This window comes from Cyprinodon variegatus, unplaced genomic scaffold (genome assembly GCF_000732505.1).
Source record: "Cyprinodon variegatus isolate N-32 unplaced genomic scaffold, C_variegatus-1.0 Scaffold216, whole genome shotgun sequence".
In the NCBI taxonomy this organism is placed as follows: Eukaryota; Metazoa; Chordata; class Actinopteri; order Cyprinodontiformes; family Cyprinodontidae; genus Cyprinodon; species Cyprinodon variegatus.
In genome coordinates, this window is record NW_015150669.1 from 163,478 (window position 1) to 176,336 (window position 12,859).

The 12,859-nt window shown below is 35.6% G+C and overlaps 1 protein-coding gene across 1 annotated transcript in view; it reads left to right on the forward strand.

Annotated features, from left to right (window-relative positions):
* Nucleotides 1-12,859, forward strand: part of csmd3 (CUB and Sushi multiple domains 3) — a 414,963-nt gene that overhangs the window by 156,509 nt on the left and 245,595 nt on the right. Inside the window, exon 5 of the mRNA XM_015380485.1 lies at nucleotides 11,511-11,718. Coding sequence (XP_015235971.1) covers nucleotides 11,511-11,718 — 208 coding nt within the window. The remainder of the gene's footprint in view (nucleotides 1-11,510; nucleotides 11,719-12,859) is intronic.

Genomic DNA, 12,859 nt, shown 5'->3' on the forward strand with positions numbered 1-12,859 from the left:
TAAGCTCATCCAGAGCTTCACGAAGAGACAGGATTCCTGTGAGGCAAAAACAAGGAAGAGTTAGAATCTTATCTCAAACAGAGATAGCAAAGATTCTGAGGTTTACTAGGCTCAGGTGCTAACCAAACTAGATCAACACTGCGGCATTGAGGCAAGGTCTGAAGGCAGGTTATATTGTGGTGGATCCTCTGATGATGAGATGGGCCACAGGTGTGTTGGGAGCTCAGCTCAGGAGGACCCACGGCAAACTCTGCTGGAGGAAGGTGGTACAGCTCCAGATCCCAACAGACTCGCCTAAAAAAATATAGTTTAATATATTGTATATTTAACATAGTAGATTTTTCTTAACACAACCACTCTTAACAATTGTCTCATTGACTTCATGTTAACTAGAAGTTATTTTCTGTGTTGAAGCTAGGCATATGAATATAAGCATATTCATATAAACATTGTAGCCATGATTAAATGCAGTTTTTGGGGAACTTTAGATCAAATATAGGTATATGAAGTAATGATTTATTGCATAGAGTAAGAGTATACAATTTTGTCTTTCCTGTTCTGATTTACAAGAGTAGTTTTGATTAGAAAGTAAAAAATAAAACCTCTCGATTTTATAGATGTGGATAATTTAGAAAGTATAATGACTTAATAAAGAACCAGAATTGATCATGGTTAACTGATAGATCAAATTGTGTTAAATCTGTGGTTTTGGTCTATCCATCATGCCAAAGAGATCTCTTATCAAAGCAAATACTAAGAGGCAAATACGAGTTTTCTAGCTGTAAGCTATTATTTTCAAGTTTTATATATATATATATATATATATATTATTATTATTATTTTTTCATTAACTTAAAATTTGTTTTCTGATCTTAGAGATTGAAGCAGATATGACTAATCATTTTATGCTAATAATATTTGGATTCTGTGGTGATTTAACATTTTGATTTAGGTTCATTCAACACATTAGCCCTTAGTTGAATTGATTTAAAAAATGTATAGCTGTTTACCTTATTGTTTCATGTCCAGTCAACTTTTTTTTTCTTAAACTGATGTTTAAATCTTCTTCCCAGAGTAAGAATATTCTCAGTAAAGAATAATGCTGATTTTAACACAACCTATTAACTTCAACATGATCCATTATATAATCCATGAATGAATACATTAGTTGCTTCCCTTTTCTGTGGTTTTCACTGCAAGTCATTACCATTTCCACATAGACTAGGCAGAGTTTTAATGCTGGGTCCCCTTCTTCACTCAACTGGGATTTAAACCCAAGTCCTCAGAATAAAACCTTTATCTAACTACTACACAGAGGTACTTGGATTATTTTATTAGTAAAAGGTAATATTCTAATGCTTCTAATAGGTCAGCTAGCAGTCAGAGATAACTGAGCTGAATATGTGCTAGTTGCTGTCGGAGGCCCTTATTTTGTGGACATCTATAATTGCAGGGGTGGATAATCCAGTGTCCAGAAAATAAATAGTTGGCACAGACATCAGTTCCAACCGTTTGCATTTCCAGCTCCACAATACAGACTGAGTGCTAATCACCTCCTTTAGTAAACAGGATGAAGGAAAATTAGGCAGGGCTTTTATTTCTGGACACAGATTATCCACCTTTGTTAATTGCAAACATTAATCATAATCCTTGGTCATCAGTTAATGGCTTAAATGTTCTGTATGTATCAGCGATCTGAACTGTCAGGTCCATATATATTTTTTTCTATCTATAATTTTCCCATAGTGTGTTCTCTTCAATGTACCTATACTTTAGCATTTCATTTTTCTATTATTTCATTTTCCTACCACATATGTGCATTGAGGTTGAATTACATCCAAGAGGCTTAGTTAATTCTGCTCTTAGTGTCACGCTCACCAGATTTGAAAGCATTGCTAGAAAGGTCTTACTCTTATGCATTTAAAACTATGTAATGCATCTTGGCATGACAGGATGCTGAAAGTGACATTGAGATCATTAATAAAATTCTCAACCTCTGCGTATCGAGGCAGCATGGCGCCCAGCACAGCTGCAGATTAAATCAGATGAATGTCCACCAGCTCCTCTGTCCAGAGGGTAATTTGTAACAAATAATGCTGGAGCCATATGTGCGCACATAGTTAACACATTTCCTTCAAGGTCTGCTCGTTCTTTTATGCCAGTTACACTGGTTTTTTAAAATGTATGAAAGAAAAGAAACGCGGTGGGGCCGATATATGTCTTGCTTTACAATAAATAGGGGACAAGAGGGTGATGGATATGTTGGCAGCTCTACATAAAAGAGCAGAAGGGATGGATACAGCCTGGAGACAGACAAGGGGAGGGAGTGATGTAGATGGCCCATAATCCTTAGAGGCTGACTGGGTTTGGGTCTTGTGTGATTGAAGTTAGAGTATGTGTGTGCCTCTGCGAATTTGACAATGATTGTGATCTGCCTATCAAAAAAAAAAAAAAAAAATCTAAAAAATCATGAAGAAAGTTAGGGGATACATGGGGAGAAAAGTAAGGATACAAAACACAGAGGATGAGGCCAAAAAAGCCATTACACATAAAATCAATCAACAGGAGGAGACGGAGAGAGCACCAGACATGGGGTGAGATGCAGAGAGTCAGATCTTAAAGAAAACCTCAGCAAGACAGAAAAGAATAAAGAAGGAATCCTCTGATGACTGTGATATTGATGACAGCACAGTGGGGAGGATGGGATGAACGGATGGGAGAGAGGGAGGCAGGATAAGGAGGCTAAGAACGAGCGATCAAAGCACCCCCGGCTATGAGAGAGAAGTAGCAACAGAGAAAGGTTGGAGGAGGGGTGATGAGGAAGTGTGAGAGGAGAAATGAAGAACTGAGGAAGAAGAATGACGGGTAAAAAGGCACAAGAAAAATTAAAGGCAAATTAATGAGAAGGGTCAAAAAATGAAATGAAAACAATCTTTATGCAGGAAACACAAGAGGTAAGAGGTGGTAAAACACCAACAGCAAGAAAGAGTAAAGGATGAAAAAGCAAGCAAAAGGGCAAAACCAAATCAGTGATGTGATGAGAAATGAAGGCAAGACGGCAGAGTCTACCCCTCTCTTCCTCTCACATTCAAACTAACACATATTGAACCCTCCTCTAAAAAAACTCTCCCCCTCATGCGGCTCAGCGCATCATAGCATGTCTGACTTCAGTTTCCCCATGTTTTATCTGAGACAAAAGAAAAGCAAAACCCTTCTATCAGAATCAAGTGTACAAATGGTTGAAGGGCAGAGAATCTAAACTATGCTTCAATAAAAAAAAGGGCTTTTAGTCTCAGGTCATTTCCAAGTGAAAACAGTATTGTAGATTAGCTTCCTTTGGTCTTTTTAAATCATCCGTACAAATTACATGTTTAAGAAACAGCCTTTACTGGGAATAAAGTCGGATAAAGCTGTTTAAATCTGATTTGCATAGCAATGTGGCCTGTAAAGAAAAAAAAAAAAAAAAAAAAAAAATATATATATATATATATGATGCATTAAGACTTTCGTTAAAGACTCCCAGATGGACCTGTGCCTGTGAACTTTTTGGATCTGCTCGCATCAGCACTTTGATGGCTGTTGTAATAAAGCTTATGTTTAGATTTATTTGTCATTTAAACAAGTCAAATAACAGAATTATTCTAGTATTGACTAATGTTAAACATAGTGCTATAAAATACTCATCTGTACTATGGAGATATTGGTATCATTTTCTTCTGAATGGCTAGTAGTCGCTTTTTATTTTACTTTATTTTACTCAACAACATCCTGTCCTTGTTTGTGTTTAAGTTTTCTATTTTTGTTGTTTTTTTGTTTTTTATTCTGTGGCAAAGTATATATGCAATCAGGATATATTTTTCAGCATTTCATACATTTATTTCAGAATTTAACTTTGCCTTCCAACTGTGATAATACTGAATTAATCATCATTTTGTAAAGACTGGGAGGGGATAAGTTGAGATGGAGTAAAAATAAATCCTTTCTTCCTGTACATATACCAGAGGATTTCACTAGAGTGACATTTATGTTGCTGCTATTCACAAAATGTAAAAAATGGACTAAAAGAATTGTTTAAAGGTACTTTTTTATAGTTTGAAGGCTTTAATGTTGTTTTTAGCATTTGTTGATGACTTTAGCATTTCGCCCAATAAAACCAAAAAACATACTAGAAGACCATAAATCATCAGATTCTGCATTTTGTGTTTATTAACTTAAATCCAGTCTCCTACAGTAAATGTCATCCGTGTACCATTTCTGTACTCACTGACTGATAGGGTTACATTTACAAATCTCAGAAGTAGTCATTTTCCATTTTGTGTTTTACAAACTTTTATTTTGTAGCCTTTTTATTTTTAATTATTACATCTCAATGCCTTTTAAGAGTATTGCATTAGAGATGAAAATTTACTGTGGTACATATTTACAATTTTTAGACATCTAATGTCTACTTTTTATAAATTGTTAACTTTGAAATGGTTTAGGCTTAGCCAGATCGGGTTTTGTTTGGAAGCAAAATGTTCAATATTGGTCTCACTGTACCAGGGCATTATTTTATAATGTGTTTGCTGTGGCCCCTGGATGGTCTGTGACAAATTATGTCTTATGGTGATTCACCAGTGGCTTTATACTTAGCACTGTTTTATAAAGGTCACATCTGTAGAGTTAATTAACAACCTGTGGTCAGATTTTACCAGCTGAGCTGTGAATGCTGAAGGGTTACCATAGGCTGCTTTGTTGGTTTATTCAAGCCTTGAAATAGAAAAAGGTGAAAATATTCAAGAAGTATTACAACCTTATTAAGGCATTCTATTATGTGTGAAATATCAAACTTTAGAGATATATGCATATCACAGAAAACTTACTTCCTCTGAGTATTTTAGTGCATGCAGAATGCTGCTTTTCAACATCCCTCCTCCAGGTTTTCATTAAAAGCTCATTAAAAGATTTTAAAATATATTAATTTCCTGGTGTCCAAATATTTATCTGCAAAGTACTAAAATAATTCCTCCTTTTGTTGTTGACTTAGATTATTCTTTTCACTCTGGCAGGAAGGGTTTGTACTGTTAGGAATGGCCAAGGAAGGCTTTCTAAAAATGTGCAGTTTTAAGGAAAAGCTGTGCAAGATGAGCATTACCCCTTTGCCCTGTGTGACATTTATTTGCATGAGTAACAGCATACTGTAGGCACCTAGCGGCAATCATTCAATGCATAGTAACAAAATTAATTGCATTACTCATAACTATCTGATGAGTGTCTAAATATGCCAAGTTTTTTGAACGTTTAAATGCTATGAAGGTGAACATTGTGGTGTACTTTTAGGAATAGATGCTTTTCTGTTGCCTTGATTACTTTTTATTTGATGAAGTGTTTACCTCACTAAAGTTTTTACTGATAAGTAAGCGAATAGAAAAAAAAGTTATTTTGTTTTCAGTCACAGGATTAATGTTATAGATGTGAAGAAAAACATGTACTTAAATGTTTTAAAAACACATTCCATCCTGATTCCATATTCTAGTTATATTAATTTGTACATTGAATGAAATGTGATGAAATATAAGCAGCTGAAACTGCACTAAAAATAAAATGCCAAAAGGTGACTACTGAAATAGAAACCATGTAACACCATGGAATTTTCCCTGATAATATTTTCGGTGCTTTTTCTGAGTAATATAATTATACATTGAAAATTGTCTTGCAAGAAATCAGTATTCTTCTTTTGTCAGATAGTAATTAAATTTGATGCTTATTGGATTTAAGGAAGCCTATTTAAGTAGTAGATAAGATTTTAACATGATAAAATTTGTGACAAACCTGAGAAGGTTTCAGTTACAAAGGAAGAAAGAAAAAGAGGTTTCTGTGTTATTTTTTATGGTTTTTTTGTTTTGTTTTACAGAATAGTATAAAAATAATTGATTAACTGTTGACTTGCTCCTGAGAGATGGTATTAAATTAAATGACTTGTATATTATTGATAGCAGACACTGTAACACTAAGTTCTGTCACACAGATATGCCATCATTTCAGCTCATGTCAAACCTATAATTAGTCGATACAACATAGAAAAGCTTTCTAGTAATTTCCCGCTCGTTAGATGCACATACTTTAAACTAAAAGCAATCAGAGATGGCTAAAGGAATCTTAACCTCCCTCCTGTGAACATGCCACAAATGTCTCTCTTCTTAGAGCATCTGCTCCTGAAGTGTTCTCCACTCAGTCTTCCCCTCACAATATGACGCACGACAGAATTGGTAAGGATCCCAATCAAGTGTCAGCTGAAAATATCATGTCGCGTGGCATTTAGGTTGTTTCAAGTCAGGTTGAGGAACACGGTTCGATTCAGGAAGGCTAGAGATTAATTTGCTTCATACATCATATACCATACAAAGTTAAATTTACATTTTAAGCACATTTGGTGCCTAATTAGAGGTTTAATGAGAACTACCGGCATGCAATCTTAATATATTGTTGTCTTGTTGAATGGGGAAGTCGGCAAATAAACAATGCTTGTCAGACTGGCTGACAACACTTGGTTATAAAAGCACTGAACAACCTTCTTCTAATTATGATATCATTTCTATGACAGTAATTTGGGAAACCAGAGGAGAGACACGTTCACATAGACACAGGCAAGAAACAAATGCTTTGTAAAGAGTGCAAAAATACCACATCTGATTGTTAGTCTGCTAAGCATTAGCCCATTCTAAGTTGTATGTAACTCTGTAACATTTGTAATAGAGTACTATTTAAAAAACAACCTTCTTTCTGCCACAAGTACAGTACTGCATGCCATTTACTGTAAATCACCCCTGTACAAAATCAGTGTAACTGCAACCTAAACTTTACGGCAATGAACTTAATCCCCCAGGGAAGCTTGACGCTTCAGAGTGACTTAAAAATGACATTTAAGGCATCCTTTACTGTCCGATTAATTCAACTGACAAGCTTTATATATGGGTAATTTAGAAACCTTGACTCTACAAGGCATGGCAACATAGAAAAGGCTTTGGACTTACATACTCTAACCCCATGTTTCATTTTTAATGGCATTGGCCTTAAAGACCAAGCCTAATCAAGATAGTCTTTTGGGTAATGGGTACATTCATAAAACCACGGATTGCACAAACCAACACTAGCCTTAAAGAAGACCAACACACATTTTTCAATGTTTTTTAAATAGCAATTTGGGTAAAAACACAGCTAAGCAAATAGGTTGTAAAACATTTCAAGTTTATAGGATGAAAAAGACCAAATACATTTCTTAAACTGGGAAAGACATAAAAAAAATGACATTCAAGTAGATGGATATGTTTCTTTCTTTTTATTTCTACCCACAGTTAAACAAATAATGATATTCATTATGACAACTGGAATCCTGTGAAAATCAAGATGAGCAATTGACTTACACTAGCCCCCTGAAACAGATCCATGCCGAGTTCAGACCGAGCTTGTTTCTTATGACCATTTACACATCACTCTAGCACGGTTTCTCTGCTCCTATCAGCGGTCCACGATACAACAGTTCTCAAAGCAGGAATTATGCAAACAAAAATTGGGCACCCAAAATATTTAAGAATTTATGTGCCTGGATAGTTTCCTCCGCCCAAATTTCAATGAGAGCCTAGGTCTTGGCATCATCCCAGGTTGCACCTCACTCTTCTGATGCCATTTATTGTTAATTGGCAGAAGTTTGTTTTGTAAACAGGTGAAGAAATCTGTAAATTGCTAAACTGGCCATGCTGAAAAACCAGCAAAATTAGTCAGCTTACTGTAAATAGGATATGACGCAGTCTGCTCACGTTCTGTTTATCAGAGAACTGAGCGACAGATGAACTGTGTCCTACTGTTGAACTAGTACTACTGTAGATTTAGCGAGGTCCGAGTGTGTCTGTCCCGGCCCAGTTCAGTTGCATTCCATTTACACTCAACAGTTATCTCGGTTATCGTGGTCGGAGCGTTCCTGACACGGTTACAAAAGGTAGTGTAAATGGAGCTTTTAGCTATAGTATGGAGTGACCAGTAAAGTGAGAAAGTTTTAGAAAAATCTCTGAATAGAGTTGTAAAAAAAATATGTATGTATATATATATATATATATATATATATATATATATATATATATATATATTACATTTATATTAAGTATATTACAAAGTCTCCCTAACAATGATTAGACACTTGTTTTATGCCAACAAGTTGTTTCATACAACTGTTCAGAAACATATTATAAACATATTCGTGCTTGCATCCCACTGTAAATGTTTAGAGTTCATGAAATACTAGTCTTTCAATAGTCGTGGATAATGTAGAAGATAGTTTGTATATATGACGCATTGTTTATTTGATCAAAAATATCCTTTCAGCCAGAATTTATTTACTTAGTTTATGTTTACTGGATTTCATTTGGTAAAGTATACATGTAGCTAACTGCATTAAGCCTACTGCAAATTTTCTGCATTTTTCAGTTTGTTTATCGAATTTAGACTTGCATCAGAAATCAGTGCACCTTGAGGGATTTCCATCTGTCTGTCAACTGTCACTGGCAGATGAACATGCCAGAGGGCTGGAAAAGGTGCTTGTGCATGAGTGTGCATTTGTGTGTGGATGCACGTAAGAGAGCAGTTCTGTGTCCATCAGTGCTTGCCGATGTCCTGCAGTTGTCATGATAAACCTGTGACAGCTGCCATCCTGCAAGCAATGCTCTCTCCAACGGTGTGAAAACACACACACACACACACACATACACCTAATGCACGATGCTTCATTGCTTTCCTGAAAGTATGATGGCACCTCAGCAGGTCTCTGTTTGGCCTGTTGGGTCATTTACAGAAAGCTCCTTGACTGTCTAGTGGTGAAATGACTGTCTAGATAGCTGAATGGTCTGTCTGTCTTCCTGCCTCACTGCCTCTGTTTTCTTTCTGGTTTTTATTTCTTGGTTTTTTTGTGGGAATGATTCAGAAGAGGGTAGATGAATGCTTGGTTACAGACAGATAACACATTTTTGTTCCATCTTTATATAAGCAACTGTAACTTGGCACAATTCATCCACCAACCTTCTAGTTTGAATTGTTCATACACTCATTATCTGTATACATTTTATATCCATTTTGACCTTTTAGTGATATATTAGATACATTTTCCTATGTTGAGTGGGGTGGTTAAATGGTTATACAAAATAATATTTAGGTCAACATCTTTAGTTACCCTGCAGTCTATTTTAGAATTAAACCAGCATCAGATTTTCTTAAATTTTAACATATGTGCTCATGTTAAACCTTGATAGCTGTTGGGCTGTTTTCGCTGGTAGGATGACAGTGAAGGTTAGATGATTAAAACCTAGACACAGTTGTCTATTCCTGCAGCACAATCATTCTAATTAAACGTCATACTAGTTTGTTCCTGAATGACCCTGACATCAACCTTGTTGAAACAATATAAACTATTGTCAAAAGCTTGGGCCACATCAAAAAAAATAAAACACTTTTAATGACATGTCATATCTGGTAGGGGTAATAAAACAAACTTCAAAATTTGCCCAAAAGCTTTCTAAAGGCTGCAGGAGGCCAGCGTTGATGTGCAACTTCAAACAACATGGCTGTATGTATGTATTTTAGCCATTCTGTAAGACGTCAAGCTGGGAAAATCCCCAACAAATTCGCCCAATACATCCTTTTGCAACCTTATTACAAATGTTGTCTAACCATTCCACCCCTAAAACTCAACAGTTGAATAACACACCAGCAATTTACCCTCTTCAAAATTAATCATAATTATTTATTAATCTATAGTGCTTGCTTGTATCTTTATTTCTGTATCCCTTTTAGCCTCTAATATTTCCTGTCACCTTTCGGTGTGCTGTCCACTTTGTAAAATAATTTGCTTCTATATATATATAACTATATATAAGCAAAATATATTTTGTGTGTTTGTAGGTGTGTGTGTTTACTGGTGATCATCTGTTGTCAGATGCAAGTCTTGTTCTTGAGTAATTCTCTTTATCCATTCCTGTGGGTAGAGTTCTGCTTGGACCCTTACATTATCTCTGTCATCTGTACATGCATCTACCCCCCCTCTCTTCTCTTTAAGACAGCATTCTCATAGATGGGCCTAAAGCATGTGCATGTACACCTGACAGTGCCTGTCTGAAACTCCTATAATGGATGTCGTTTTCAGCTTCTCAGAAAGTGCACTTTTAGAATGACATCTGGTGTATATACAATATATGTCTACTAAATGCCATCAATATCAACATGCGATGGATTGTGGAGCAATCTGGTGTCATTCAAATGTGTACTTTCTGGCAGGTTGTGAAATACTTGTCTGCTATAAGAGTGTGCTGCAAGAACTATTGCCACTTTTATGTATAAATTATACAGGAATAATTTATACCAAGACAACAATATGACTTTTGGGGAAAAAAACAACATTCAACATTGTGTTTTTTTGGTCAATGGGACTCTGGCTAGACACATCTTGCTTTGACTATATAAATAATGCAAATAAATGAGTTTTCCTTATGGTTTTAAGTTTTAGCTAACTTTTTAACACATCTGTAGATCAAAAAAGCCAGAGTACCATTGACTCAATAAGATCCAATGTAGACTGTTTTTTTCTCAAGAGTATCTGTATAAATTATTCTTATAATTTATGCCACGTACACAGCGCAATCCATGTGTCTTTATCTGTTACACAGTAATCAGGACTACAACAAGGTATGCAAGGCTATCAATCAGATGGGATTGACAATAATGGAAAAATCTTGAGGAAAACATAAGTGCATCTATTTAAAATGTCTTCAAAGCAATTTGAAGTTAAATACAATCTGATTCTAAATCTGCCAACTGGCAATCAATTCAATAAAAATTTCCTAGGTGGTGATTGGAGGAGAGGAGAGCGGAGCTAACCTAAGAAAGTGTAGCATATGATTAATTTTGTAAGAGGAGAGGACAGCAGCTGTGGGTGTTACAGGAACTGCAGCCTAACCCCTGAACCCAACTCCTAATTCTAACTGGCATTAATAAGCACTCTAGAATAAAAAGACTGTTGAGCCATGCCATGGAGATGCTGTTTTTCATATTTCATATCTAAGAAGTGATGTGAGACCTCCATATTTTCAAAATATGGTTTGCTAATATGATCTGACAGTTGATATTGTGAGACAGTCATTCATCTCTAACATTCAATAACATGCATAGATCCAAAACATGGGATACTAAAAATTAAGGCGACAGCAAAAAAGCCACATCATAGAGGGAGAGAGTTGGGGAGTTGGGCTGGCTGACTTGGAATTTTGAAGCGATGTTAGGCGTATTATGAAGTAAATCGTGTAATGCTAATTTGGTAAAGAATTTGAGTTAAATTAACTCATCAAATCTTAGGAAAATGAACAAATCTAATTCAAGAGTGAATTTTATCAAATATTTCTAAAAAAAAAAAAGAAATAAGTCCGCCCCCTCAGTCCCTCCTCCTCTCCCTAACCCAGGTTTTCTATTTGTCACTCTGATTTGATTGACAGCTGAGGACACATGTGGGGGCACTGTGAGGGGCGGCAGTGGGGTGGTGACCAGTCCCGGTTACCCCGGCAACTATGGTAACCAAGCCGACTGTACTTGGATCCTATTGGCCGAACCTGGAGACACCATCTCTGTCATCTTTACAGACTTCCAGACTGAAGAAAAGTACGACTACCTGGAAGTGGAGGGTTCAGAACCGCCGACCATTTTGTAAGTTTTTCTCTGACTTTCTATTATTCGTTTGTGATGCTTTTCGTTCAAGTGGGTATTGTGACAAAATATGCTGCTTTTCATTTGGTCTGAACTTCTAAGTCCTGCCAATTATGACATTCAACATCAGGCATTTCATTATAATTCACCTGTACATATATGTAGTTGATACTGGATTAGATATTATTCTGAGTGTAAAAGAATAATTGAAAAAATATATATTTTCACTGATGCTCAATGGCTGGTTTACATGCACGCCCCAACCTGTCACATGAAACTAGACAATCCTGTCTATGCATAATGTTTATTCATATAGTGTGTTTCAGATTGCACTCTTTTTTTTATTTTTTTATTTGAAAAACTGAAACATCTACCAATTTAAAGCTGCATTATTTTGTTACTGTCAGTGTCCAATGGCTGTTTGTGGAAGATGTGGCTGACGTGCAGTTTTTGTTTTTATATTGTAATACTTGGGTTGCTGTTTGTGTAAGTGTTCATTAATTTTGGTGAAAAATAAAAACAGAGATAAAGAGTACATGTAGAAATTACCATGTTATAATTAAAACTGGTTAAAGTTATTTCTGGAGTTCTTATGAAAAGAATAGGGCACATATTTACCAGTTTACATTTTAGAAAAACTACAGAGAAGAGGTGAGTAGCAATTTCATGTTGAATATGTATACAGTGTGTAAACCTACAGTGGGGCAGTTGTATTGTCTTAATGTTTGGCCCCAAAAATCAGCAAAACCATTTTCAAAGTTAGGAGAGGATAACGTTAGTTGTAAAAAGTAGTTTTTACCTTTATAAAACAACTTGTTTTTGCAAAGATGCAAGCAGGATGGAATGAAATAGCTAAACACTAAACAAAGGAACACTGTCTGCAAACATAAGCCTGTTGGTCCTTATCTATATTGTAGTAAAAAAGAAAAGTTTGCTTGACCTTACTAATCTGACATTTCAGTAGCTGCAGAGTTTTTATAGACCAATTTTACACAACCAAACAGTACAATAAAAGGTTATGAGTAATAAAATTAAGTTTGGTCTTAAGAAAGAAATATTATGTTACTAAAGACATAGCTTTAAGTTTTATGTTTGTTTTTTCTCCTCAGAATACAGCAGCTGGTTTTTACATTAAGCATAT